Here is an 11,972-nt window from a genome sequence, read left to right on the forward strand (position 1 = left end):
TGGGCTAGGCGCTTGTGTTTGTGTGCCCCACACTGTTTTTCCTGTAAAACTTCCTTGTCTGCTCCTTTCAAGCGCACTATTGGACAGTTTTCTGTTGGGCTCAGTGTGCTTTTCTAGTAAGTTTATACCAACTGAGGGAAACAATATTTTGCTCAAGTTCAGTTACCTTGTTTATCCTCAGAGTGTTCAAATGGTATGATGAAAAATACTATTAAATTAAGAAGTCCTTTTTTTATGAATGCTGACATGGGGTGTTGTCATGTAGCATGCTAAGTAGCACATGACCTGGGTAATTCCACTCCTGAAAAAGGACCCCACTCTCATCCTAGAGTCAGCTGACTGAGGAAGTCACCTGTCACCTGGGGCTTGGCCGAACTGGCTCCCGTTAAGAAATGCCCCAGACCTCAATTGATGTCCAGAACATTGTAGAACGTTGGTTCCAATGTGATTAAATGGAATTTGATGTTTCGGGTGACTCCTGGGCTGCAGCTGGGGCCTGATTAACTTTTCAGTGAACAGTAGTTGTGTGGGCTGAACTCTGTTTTGGGGAAAGCTTTGGACCATTTCTCTTTATAGTTTTGTGAGGCCTGCATAAATGAGACTAGGTATCGCAGCTAGCGTCGATCTCTATGCCCTAGCAGAGTATGTTATGCTACACTGAATGATGCGCACAAAGTTCAAGTCTGTTAGCTTCACTTTCTTTCCCTCCGAACTGTCAGTCAGTCCCCCCAGGTTCCCTTTACATTGGGCTAAATGGGCATTTATGAAGTGTTGATCACATTCTTACTGGAAAACCAGTGTGGGCATGCAAAATGCAGCCTGTAAAGAGTGGGGAAGGCTGCGTCAGGCTATGTTACGTCAGGCCACACTGCCATGTGTGTTGAGCAACACTAGTGGGCAGTTCCCAGTGACATTGGTTTCTTTTAGTTGCTTTATCATAACGAAAAGTCTTCTTGTTATCAGCATTCCTATGTGCCAGGGTGGATTAGCGGTTCAGTAGGGAGCGGGGCTTGCAGCAGGTTGCAGGTTCGATTCCCAGGCAGAAACAGGCACTTAACCTGAATTGCTTCAGTAAGCACGCAGCTGTATGAAGGGGCGGTGGGTGAACATGAAGCGTCTGTGTTCACGTTCTGGCCGAGTCGTACAGGAGGAACTGACGCTCTTTTCCTTCTGTTCCAGGAGGAGAGACTTCAGCATGCAAACCTTCATCCGTCCGGCTCGCACCCTCGTTTTCTTTCCATGCTGCTGGGCTCCAGATGGCCACTCAGATGCCCCACTCGCAGCAGCAGTACAGTGACCGTCACCAGCAGAGCACGGACCAGTCGGTCTCCGCGCTGCCGTACAGCGAACAGGCGCAGCAGCCCGTGGCCAACCAGGTACGGGAGCACCCGTCCGGAAACCCCGCCCCGGAGCCCTTCGAGCCAACGGCTAATTTAGCCGCTCAGGCCGGCCCCCTTTTGACACGCGTCTCCCCCTGGCGGTTCCTGGAAAGGACACTTCTTAAAGTGCGTCTTGACAGCGCTCTGGGGCGCAGGGCTCTGGGGCGCAGGGCTCTGGGGCGCAGCGCTCTGGGGCGCAGGGCTCTGGGGCGCAGGGCTCTGAGGCGCAGCGCTCTGGGGCGCAGCGCTCTCGGGCGCAGTGCGCTGGCCGCGTGTGACTCAGGGCCAGATCGGCCCCGGCCCCCAGAATAGACGCCGCATTTTCCCCACTCGAGTCGGTTACAGTAGACCGTCGCAGCTGTTACCAAAATAATCTGTAACGCAGATGAACAAGCCCTTGAGCTTATTTCTCATGCACAGGTTTTACCAGAATGGTCAATGTTCTTGCTCGAGATTAGTTTACCTATGTTTTATTCGAATTATAAAAATATTCTTTTCATTTACCAATGCAGGTTTTTTTTGTTGTTTACTGTAGTTTTTCCACGTAAAAACCTTTCATTGTTTTTTTCTTGTTTCAGTTTAGGGTGCATTAGACTTGACATGCGCTGTAACAGTCTCACCAGCTGAAACACAAGCGAAGCGAATGCGAGAGAATGTCTAAATGGCAGCGTGGTGTACTGTGAGCTGTGCTAAATGTCAGACTCTCTCTGTGTCTGTTTAAGGTGACCCCTGATGTTGTCATGTTACAGAGGCGCATGCCCCAATCCTTTCGCGACTCGGCCTCCGCTCCCTTGAGGAAGCTCTCCATTGACCTGATCAAAACCTACAAACACATCAATGAGGTAAGAGACTCCGCGGATCAGCGCCCCGCCGCTCAGGCCGGCCCGCGCCTCCTCACGCCCGCGCTCGCCGCCGTCGCGTCAGCACAGGTTCACGCGCTCGGAATGCAAAAAGGGACACGCTCGTCTTCACCCCCCTTTTTTCTCTTTTTTTTTCTTTCTTGCAAAGTAAATATGCTGTGCTAAGTTTTTGCGTGCGACGTATTAACGGGGGTCTGAAATCTCACGAAAAAGCCTCAAGATGATTTGAATTTGAAATCGACACCTTGTGAGTTTTGGGAAGTAAAAGAAAATAGTCAAATTTCTTAAATACATTTCTACAACTACAAAATGTTTTTCTTATTTAAACAAACCTAAAATAGTCTTTTGTTTCAAGGTGATATTCGTGCCTAGAACATTCTGTGATCTCTTGGGTGATAACGCGGACTAGAAGAAACAGTCAGAATTTGCTTTTCTCCTCTTTTCTTTGTCTCCTTTCATTACTGAACTGCTCGCACACGCAGCCAGAACATGGATGGCAGTCTAGGCGCCAAACCAATCAGCTTGTGTGTTTTGCTTCAAATAAACCAATGAAATTTAAATATTTGGATAGGGTGCATTCCATATACCGTAGCAGACCGATTAGAAGGGCAATTTTATTCAGTCGCATTCCTAATATACCCGAACAATCCCTTTTTTATCTTGCCGATCAGCATGGCGCATCATTTGGTTAACCATGTCTGTAATCTAATCTTTTGACTTGTGGGTGGCAGCCTGAAAATTCCTATACATTTTTATTATGGTTTCATGTGAAAAGTAAGATGGACACTTTGTCATTGTGTTTGTTCAGAGAATGTATATGAACAAGCACACCCTGCTGGCCCTGTAATGAATGCGATGCTTTTGTTGAAGAGGTCACCTCACTGAGTTCTGCCATTGCTCTGAATGGGAGAGCACAGCCAATTTAGAGCTTTTGTGCGACTGTTTGGAGACTGTTCATCAGTTTACTTGGTCGTTGGTGTCCTTGCTGATCCCTCAAACTGGTCATGCCATTGAAGCATTTTGCTGCACATCAGTGCATTTGACAGAAGAATTTTTTGTTTGTTTTTTTTTTTTTTGAGTCAAGTGTTTGCTGTTTGCTTCACTTTGTTTGCCCACAGCTTCTGAATGAAAAGCCCGTGTCTAAACTGAGACAAAAAAACACTGATTTCATTTTCATTGGTGAGAATTCCCAAGCAGATAATTCTTTATTGGGGTCAGTACATTTCCCCCATTTAGTTTTAACTTTGGGAAAACAGTAGTTATTCTGTGTGAATGCCTGGTGCTGTTGGATGGATATGGCAGCGGCGGTAAGATAAATGGAGAAGTTTTAATAATTTAATGTTGAAAACTTTATTGGACAGAATTGGAAAACGTATGCTCAGAACAGAACTACTTATGTCCTGTTTAAACTAATGGATAGTATAAGGTTTAATATGTTGGAGATGTATATATTTATGTATGTATAAAGTTATGTATATATTGGTGGCCAGTAAGTCCTGTCACTACCTCCACTATTTTTAAGAGCAATGGAGGTTGTGCGATGGCTCCTGTGTCTTCATCAGAACCATTCACAGGACAAACGAAAAGCCTATGGAAGGCTGTACACAGACCTACTTTCTTTTACATAAATTTCTGTTTTTGTTTAACAGGTATACTATGCAAAAAAGAAACGAAGACACCAACAGGGCCAAGGCGATGACTCGAGCCACAAGAAAGAGAGGAAGGTGTACAACGATGGCTACGACGACGACAACTACGACTACATTGTTAAAAATGGCGAGAAGTGGATGGACCGCTATGAAATTGATTCCTTAATAGGAAAAGGGTCATTTGGACAGGTGAGACTCCCTTTTACTTTTAATACCGTTTTATACAAATTGAAATTTTTATATGAGTGTAGTAATGTTTGGTTTCTTTCAGTCGTTTTTAGAGAGGATTTCAGACAAAAAATCATATCATAAGTCATATTAATTATGATTGAAACAGTTAACACATTCAGTAATCTTTTATTTAGAACCTCCATTGAGCATGATAAATGCATCTCATAATTATAGTTGCATTTCTAAAACTATAACCAGAAAGCAAGCATTGTTGGTGGCTGTGTACCAATGGTATTATGTGCTTTATTGGAATTGGCAGCCCAAATAAATGTTGAAAGATTTGGTTTTAATAGAATAATGAAGGGGGTAAATTACCTGAGAGGTTTCAAGTGATCTGACACTTGACTGATGCAAGTTTGGCACTTCTCAACTCTTGGGTAGCTCTTTGGTGTTAATAAGTTTCCTTTCTCTTGGTCCCTGTGTCCTCTCTGTCCATATGCTTGTGTTTGTGTATGTGCACGCGTGTGCTTGTGTGCACGCACCGGCGGGGATCGCCTTGACCTTTCTTTACATCTTGCTGCAGGTTGTAAAAGCGTACGACCGCGTCGAGCAGGAGTGGGTGGCAATTAAGATCATCAAGAACAAGAAGGCTTTTCTAAATCAAGCCCAGATTGAAGTGCGTCTCCTCGAGCTCATGAACAAACATGACACGGAGATGAAGTACTACATAGGTAATGATGAACCTGCACTGCCTCTCCCAGTGCCTCCTCATCCTTACACACGGGCTCTGTAATGACAAAGCAGAAATGAGTTCAGTCTCTTTACATTCGTTTCCCAACTTAAATCGAAACTTTCTCCTGCTGTTATGGTTATGGCTAAGCTCTGGGCATTGTTAAAGTCAGTGCACGATGCATATAAAGAAGAAAGGCCTTTGATTGACATGGATATATTTTGTTTTAATAAATATGATTATTTTCTTCTTTATGTTGTCTATGTAAAAACATTTATGTAAAAAAGCTCATTCTCATGAAAGGCAAATAACAGCTTGTTTTTGCCATTTGCGAACAGAGCATTATGGTTTATTCACGTGGTGGTTTGAACAAACTTTATTAGTTGTTGAATTATGAAACACTGATGGTACATGGGGCAGGATGAGAATGTATGTGTGTTGAAAAAACCAACACGCCCAAAATATTGAGGCAAAATAATTTAGTTGAGAGAGTCCTTTTTTAATTTGATTTTTTTTCTTCTTATTTTCTCACTTTGCTGCAGTTCACTTGAAGCGTCACTTCATGTTCCGGAACCACCTCTGTCTAGTGTTCGAAATGCTGTCGTACAACCTGTACGACCTGCTGCGGAATACCAATTTCCGAGGCGTGTCGCTGAACCTGACGCGCAAGTTCGCCCAGCAGATGTGCACGGCGCTGCTGTTCCTGGCCACGCCCGAGCTCAGCATCATCCACTGTGACCTGAAGCCCGAGAACATCCTCCTGTGCAACCCCAAGAGAAGCGCCATCAAGATCGTCGACTTCGGGAGCTCCTGCCAGCTGGGGCAAAGGGTGCGTGTGCCTTTGTAATGGCTGTGTTCTACTCCACTCTCAAGACTGCCACTTTTTACCGGTTATGCATTGATTGTAGAACAGAATAAATTGATATTTGCTCACATGCAGATTAATGTGGTATTAAGCCTTTTTGGCGATGGTAAGATTACAAAATGCGACTAAGCGTCCAGGCAAAAGCCCTCTGTTTGGGAAAACCCTCACCTCATTGGTGTTTATAATGCCACCTGCATGCACAGTGCCAGCCTGTGTGGACCGAACAGGGGAATCAGTGCTAAGACTCGTATGTATCGCATGCTGGGGTAATATTCGTGCGTGATGCTAGCACCTGACAGCTTTCTGAACTTTTCCAGGCCTCTGTTTTTAGTATGGCACAACAGGAGCTAAAGGTTATGTGTACCCCATCAGCAATATGCCTATTGAAGCAGCGCATATAGGTATAGCTCTCTCTGCTGAATCCAAATATGAAAACGCAGCTCCAGGACTTTAGAGCTCTGTAAAGGGAGGTGAACTTGGCCATATCTGAAGTGGCGCCTTCTCTCTCAGATATACCAGTACATTCAGAGCCGCTTCTACCGCTCCCCTGAAGTGCTGCTGGGAATGCCTTACGACCTGGCCATCGACATGTGGTCCCTGGGCTGCATTCTGGTGGAGATGCACACCGGCGAGCCCCTGTTCAGCGGAGCCAATGAGGTAACGTGCTTCTCTTCACGCGTTAAGCATACGCGCGTTCAGCAAAATGCAGTCTTTGCAAGATGCTGTTTGATAGCAGTGATGCGTGGGAAGCCCATCATGGCTATTGCTGGTCATGTGCGGGTTATTTACACTGTGAGATGGGATCACTTAGTTGGAACAGTAGAGGGTGCTGTAGTTCAGACAAAAAAACACTGTGCTGTTCCTGTGACCTTTTCTGTATTTTCATTTGGGAGCCTATTTATTTATTTTAAAAATGTACTAAATTAAATTTTATGCCTTTACTTTCATTCTCAAAGTGCTCAGGGCTTTGTGTTAAACCAACATGGAACTGGATAATGAGCATGGTGATTCATAATGTTTGTCTGCTCTCTGCCAGGTGGATCAGATGAATAAAATAGTTGAAGTGCTTGGTATCCCGCCCAGTCACATACTGGATCAGGCGCCAAAAGCCAGGAAGTTCTTTGAGAAAATGTCTGACAGCACGTGGAGTGCAAAGAAGACCAAAGATGGCAAAAGGGTAGGTCAGAAAGTGAATTTGTGTATGTGTGTATGTGTGTGTGCACCATTGTAATGACCATCTATAAATTGAATGACCAAGACCCAAAATATTGTGGTTTGAATTGAACACAGCAGTCCAATAGCACTGATCAAACAATTTGAAGGATCGTGAACAATTTTGTATGTTCAAAGACCCCCTCCCCACTGCCAATATGTTTGCCAGTCTCACAACGCAGACAACATTGGTGTTATTCTTACAGAAGGAGGGTGCACAGTTACTGAAACGGGGATTTGACATTTTAGGAAATTAAGTTATTGGTTCTTTAAAACTGTCTGAGACATTGTATTAGAATTAAATTTCCCCCCGCATAATATGGCTCGTTCTGTTTAAGTTTTTCTCATTTTTGATGCGATGTGTAAAGGGGTCTGTTCTCCAGGCCATGGCGGGCATTACATTCGGCTCAACCTCCTGGGTTCTCTCCGTCTCTCTTTCTCACATTCATTCTCTCAGTATAAGCCTCCGGGCTCCCGGAAGCTCCACACCATCCTGGGGGTGGAGTCAGGCGGCCCTGGGGGGCGACGGGCTGGGGAATCGGGCCACGCCGTACCCGACTACTTGAAGTTCAAGGACCTCATCTTAAGAATGCTGGACTACGACCCCAAGGGCCGCATCCAGCCGTACTACGCCCTGCAGCACAGCTTCTTCAAGAAGACGGCGGACGAGGGGACCAACACGAGCAGCAGCGTGTCCACCAGCCCCGCGCTGGAGCAGTCTCAGTCCTCGGGAACCACGTCCAGCACGTCCTCCAGCTCAGGTACCTCCGCCCGGTCCCCCCGCCCGGTCCCGCCAGGCCGCCGGCCCCCCGCCGGCACGCCCCGGCTAACGCCCGTGTCCGCGTCCGCAGGGGGTTCGTCCGGGACGAGCACCAGCGGCCGAGCGAGGTCCGACCCGACCCATCAGCACAGGCACAGCGGCGGGCACTTCAGTGCGGCGGTGCAGGCCATGGACTGCGAAAACGTGTGTGCACAGGTGAGCCGGGCCAGGCTTAGCCCTGCGCTCTCTTACTCTCCTCACATTATTCAGTCACACAGCACAAGACCGGCTTCAAACTGCGACCTTCTGCTAACGAATCTAGCTCCTTGTCCACTATAGAAAGCTGCTGCGTAGCAAAACATTTTTTTTTCTCCCACAGTTTTTATCTTGGCTATTAAGTCAATGAAGGTTTATTTTATGATTTCTAGCCGCGAAGCCATGGTGGTGTTTTTGTGAGTAAGACCCCTCTCTGTCCCGTCCCGGCAGGTGAGGCAGCCCTACCCCCCGCCTGTGGGCTGGGCGGGCAGCGACGGGCCTCAGCAGGTGACGGTGGAGACCCACCCCGTCCAGGAGACCACCTTCCACGTGCCTCCTCAGCAGCCCAAGGCCTTGCACCCCCTCGCCGGCAGCAACAGCTCCCACCACCACCATCACCACCACCACCATCACCACCACGGACAGGGCCAGCCCGCGCGGCCCCGCCCACGGCTCTACAACTCCCCCACCAACAGCGCCTCCACGCAGGATTCCATGGAGGTGGTCCACGGCCACCTGTCCATGACCTCCCTGTCTTCCTCCGCCTCATCGTCCTCCACATCTTCCTCCTCCACCGGGAACCAGGGCAACCAGGCCTACCAGAACCGCCCGGTCGCTGCCAACGCCTTGGACTTTGGCCAAAACGGCAGCATGAACATGGGATTGGGTGCCTTCTCGAATCCCCGCCAAGAGACTGGCATAGCTGGACATCCTACGTACCCTATTGCCACGAACACGGGGCCTGGTCATTATATAACGGAGGGCCACTTGGGCATGAGACAGGGGATCGACCGGGAGGAGTCTCCCATGGCCGGAGTGTGTGTTCAGCAGAGTTCTGTGGCTAGTTCGTGACTAAACTGAGAATGGGTTTTTTTTTCTGTGTGTATTTTTTAAGGTGGTGTTTTTAAAAAAATAAAATAAAAGTGCATAGAGATCAAAAGCTGCTTAAATCAGAAGGGAGATTATCACTGAACCGCTACCACAGTGCAGAGTCCAGATTTTATCTGTCTCCTCCCCACCCTGCCCTTGTCTCCCTTTTTATTTTCTTTCCTTCATTTTAATCGGTCATAGGCATGATAGAACCACAGATTGGGTATGTAAAAAACGTACGGACACACCTGCATCCACATCCACCATTTCACTTCTGAAATTTCATGAGTCGGTTTGATGTTGCTGTCTGCTTGTGTGCTTTGAAAGTAACGGGCATCTGTGGGTGAGAGAGAAATGTCACATTGTGTTTGCCAGTGGTCACAGGTAAAGAATCGTTCTTTATTTTATTTTTAACCCGTACAGTTTAACCCGCCAAGACGTAAGCACACGTTGCCATTCTTCTGTCCCAGTTGTCTTTTGAGTTTCGTAATGCTTTTTTTTTTTTTTTGCTTTCTTAAACAAGTTGTTCTTTACGTTGTGCAATTTCGCAAAGGGCCGTGTGCTCGGAAGCTGTAGTGTGACTAAAGGGGGGAGAAGCACTTGCAGTGAAGGTTCCGTCTGATCTAGGTCTTCCTCCCGCCGATCCCCACTAGGGGGCGGCGAGGCAGGAGGCAGGTGGCGGGCGCTCGGGGCCGGTCGGGAGTGGGGGTGGCGTAGGGGGGGGGGGCTGCAGGCAGGCGTGCACTGTAGGTTAGACGCAGCGGACGCGGGTCCTCCCCCCGTGGGGGACCAGGGGCCCCCGGGACTGAGGAAATGCACTGAGGATCAGCCACCAGGTGCGCTCTGCCCAAACGTAGGGACGTCGGGCAGTGACCGTCTTTTCAGATTAACCCTTTGGCCTTATGATTTCTTGGACTCTGAATGGGGGGGGGGATGGGGAAAGAAGCTGGACATTATCGTTACAATGAAAAAAATAGCTTTCCTGTATTTTTGAATTCTAGAAGTCTCTTAATTCTTAACAAAAAATAGAAAAAAGTAGAAAAAAAGCTTATTTGAGAATGGTAATTTACGAGGCCTTTCTTTAACTAAAATTTATGACTTGGGTGGCCCTTTGATTACAGGGTCTTGTAAGTTCACATGCGTGTCCTAAACATGACTTCCTAAAAATCCCGAAGGTCACAGGAGTAGTGTTGCGTGACGGATGGAATTAGCTACGACTGTGTCCCTTCCTGCTTCTTACCGCTTTTCTTTTTTTGCTTTTTTCCTTCAGCATGTGGTTCATCCAACAGAGCTTCTGCACAAATGTCTTCTGTTCATCTTGAAAAATGAAAACATGCAGAATTTTACGCGACTGCTTTTTTTTGCCTCAATTATGCTGTGAATTTTACAAGAATTTATTTTCCCTTTTGATAATTTATTGTACCAAAGCTGTTTTTTTATAGCACATAGATGTCTGTAACCAATAATGTAGCAGTTCTGCACTTTGACATAAGGTGTATCAAGACCTTTTTTAAATGTCAGTTTAAAAAAAAAAATGGCTGTATCTATTGCTTTAGCAAAACTGGAACTGTTGTTGAACTCAGTACATTAACTTAGCTGTATCCTGGAGAGAATTGGTTGTATTTTTTTTTTTTTTTTTGTTCCTTCCAAAAAAACAAAAAACAAACAAGAATCTCATTTGTAGAAATGTATTTTTTGTTGTTAAGGACTCGTGGGACAGTAGATGCAGATACTGGTTGTTACTCTGCAGGTTCCGGAGTACCAGGAAATGGTGGCTGATGTTTCAAGGCAAGACCTTGTATTCATGAGTTTCAAGCAAGAGGAAGGTGTGAACAACAGTGCATTAAATCTTCAATTTGATCTGGGTTTTATCAGGCTATTTAAAAAAATAAAAAAAAAAAAAAAAAAAAAAACGCAAACAAAAACGTGCCTATTTAAATGGCTAATGCTGCCTTAAAGTGCTTATCGCAGCCAACATGGCAGTGGCTAAAATGGTACCCCATCCCATGAAACGAAGAAGCGACCCAAATCTAACAAAAGGCACTGTACGCAAATTGGAAAAATGGACGAAAGTAGAGAGTAATCAAAAGTACTGAAATAAGAATCGGTTCAGATCCACATCTATGACTGAGGCCCACGACACAGGGACCTTTCATCCAAAGGGAAACGAGTAGCGACGATACAGTGAGTTAGCCCTGCCCGCTGGAGGCCCACGCTTCTGCACCCTGGCATGACGGCAGAGCACCGCGGAGCTGGCGTCCGAAGGGTTAAAGCACGGGCCAGTCACGAGTCAGAGCGGGAACAGCATCAGTCTAGAGGTGTCCATGAAAAGCAGGTTTCAGGTGTTTACTTTTCAGACACACACGCACGCACACACACACACATACGCACACACACACACCCTCCCCCATTTTAATAGCTGAAATAGAATTTATGTACATATTTATATTTTTTTAATAAAGGAAGTTTAGAACTCACTACTTTTTTCCTAATGGTATTTTGATTACATTAAGTCAATGTGGAGAACATGCAGTGGAAGTCTCTGTGATTTTAGTCAATGGGTAACAGTGCTTCCAGGCCAAAGTAGTTGACAAACTGCAGTACAGTACAGTAGGGTTTAAATTTCAAAACAGGAAAACAGTAGATCTTCATACTTTTTAAGTATTTTAGACAGGGTATAGTGTGTGGGTGTTTGTCTACGAACCTGGATGACAGCAGTGTTTTAATTCTATATACATATAAATATATATAAGCAATTATATATACGTATTACAGGAAACCTTTTATTGTTGCGTTTAATTGGCACAAGCTTCAACAGTGGGTCCATTTTAAGTCAGGCTATTATGTGTGGGTGCACACAACTCTCTACACAAATATAATCTGTGCATTGTCAACTTTCAAACATCGAACATAATTCCAAATGTTTTTATTTCATTTTATTTTCCGCCCCCGCCTTTTTGGGATGTCTACTCCCCCGTCCCCTGTGTCCCCCAGTCCAGTTTTTTGGTGATTGACTACACGGTTTGGTTACAGGACGTCTGACGTGCACTGTAAAGAGCAGCAGCGTGGTAAAAGGATGAGTACCTGTGTCCACAGATTGTAAGATCTAGTCGAGACTTGCTGTGTATATGATAATGTTACAAAAAGAAAAAAATGGACAAGCCCTTTGTATTATATTCAAGCGGTCTTATGTATGATATAAAAAAAGTTCATTAACTTGT

General features: G+C 45.8%; 1 protein-coding gene across 7 annotated transcripts in view; it reads left to right on the plus strand.

Moving 5' to 3' along the window:
• The window catches only part of dyrk1aa (dual-specificity tyrosine-(Y)-phosphorylation regulated kinase 1A, a), a 51,539-nt gene extending 39,567 nt beyond the window's left edge, over window positions 1-11,972 (plus strand). For 5 of the 7 annotated variants that reach the window (XM_035433037.1, XM_035433041.1, XM_035433044.1 and 2 more), the window contains 10 exons: window positions 1,180-1,376; window positions 2,102-2,221; window positions 3,889-4,077; window positions 4,643-4,790; window positions 5,332-5,618; window positions 6,165-6,311; window positions 6,691-6,831; window positions 7,324-7,627; window positions 7,718-7,842; window positions 8,113-11,972. In XM_035433037.1, coding sequence (XP_035288928.1) covers window positions 1,180-1,376; window positions 2,102-2,221; window positions 3,889-4,077; window positions 4,643-4,790; window positions 5,332-5,618; window positions 6,165-6,311; window positions 6,691-6,831; window positions 7,324-7,627; window positions 7,718-7,842; window positions 8,113-8,733 — 2,279 coding nt within the window. In that variant the 3' untranslated portion in view covers window positions 8,734-11,972. The remainder of the gene's footprint in view (window positions 1-1,179; window positions 1,377-2,101; window positions 2,222-3,888; window positions 4,078-4,642; window positions 4,791-5,331; window positions 5,619-6,164; window positions 6,312-6,690; window positions 6,832-7,323; window positions 7,628-7,717; window positions 7,843-8,112) is intronic. The other 2 variants (XM_035433042.1, XM_035433043.1) reach the window with 1 other exon arrangement.

This window comes from Anguilla anguilla, chromosome 9, assembly GCF_013347855.1.
Source record: "Anguilla anguilla isolate fAngAng1 chromosome 9, fAngAng1.pri, whole genome shotgun sequence".
Lineage (NCBI taxonomy): Eukaryota > Metazoa > Chordata > Actinopteri > Anguilliformes > Anguillidae > Anguilla > Anguilla anguilla.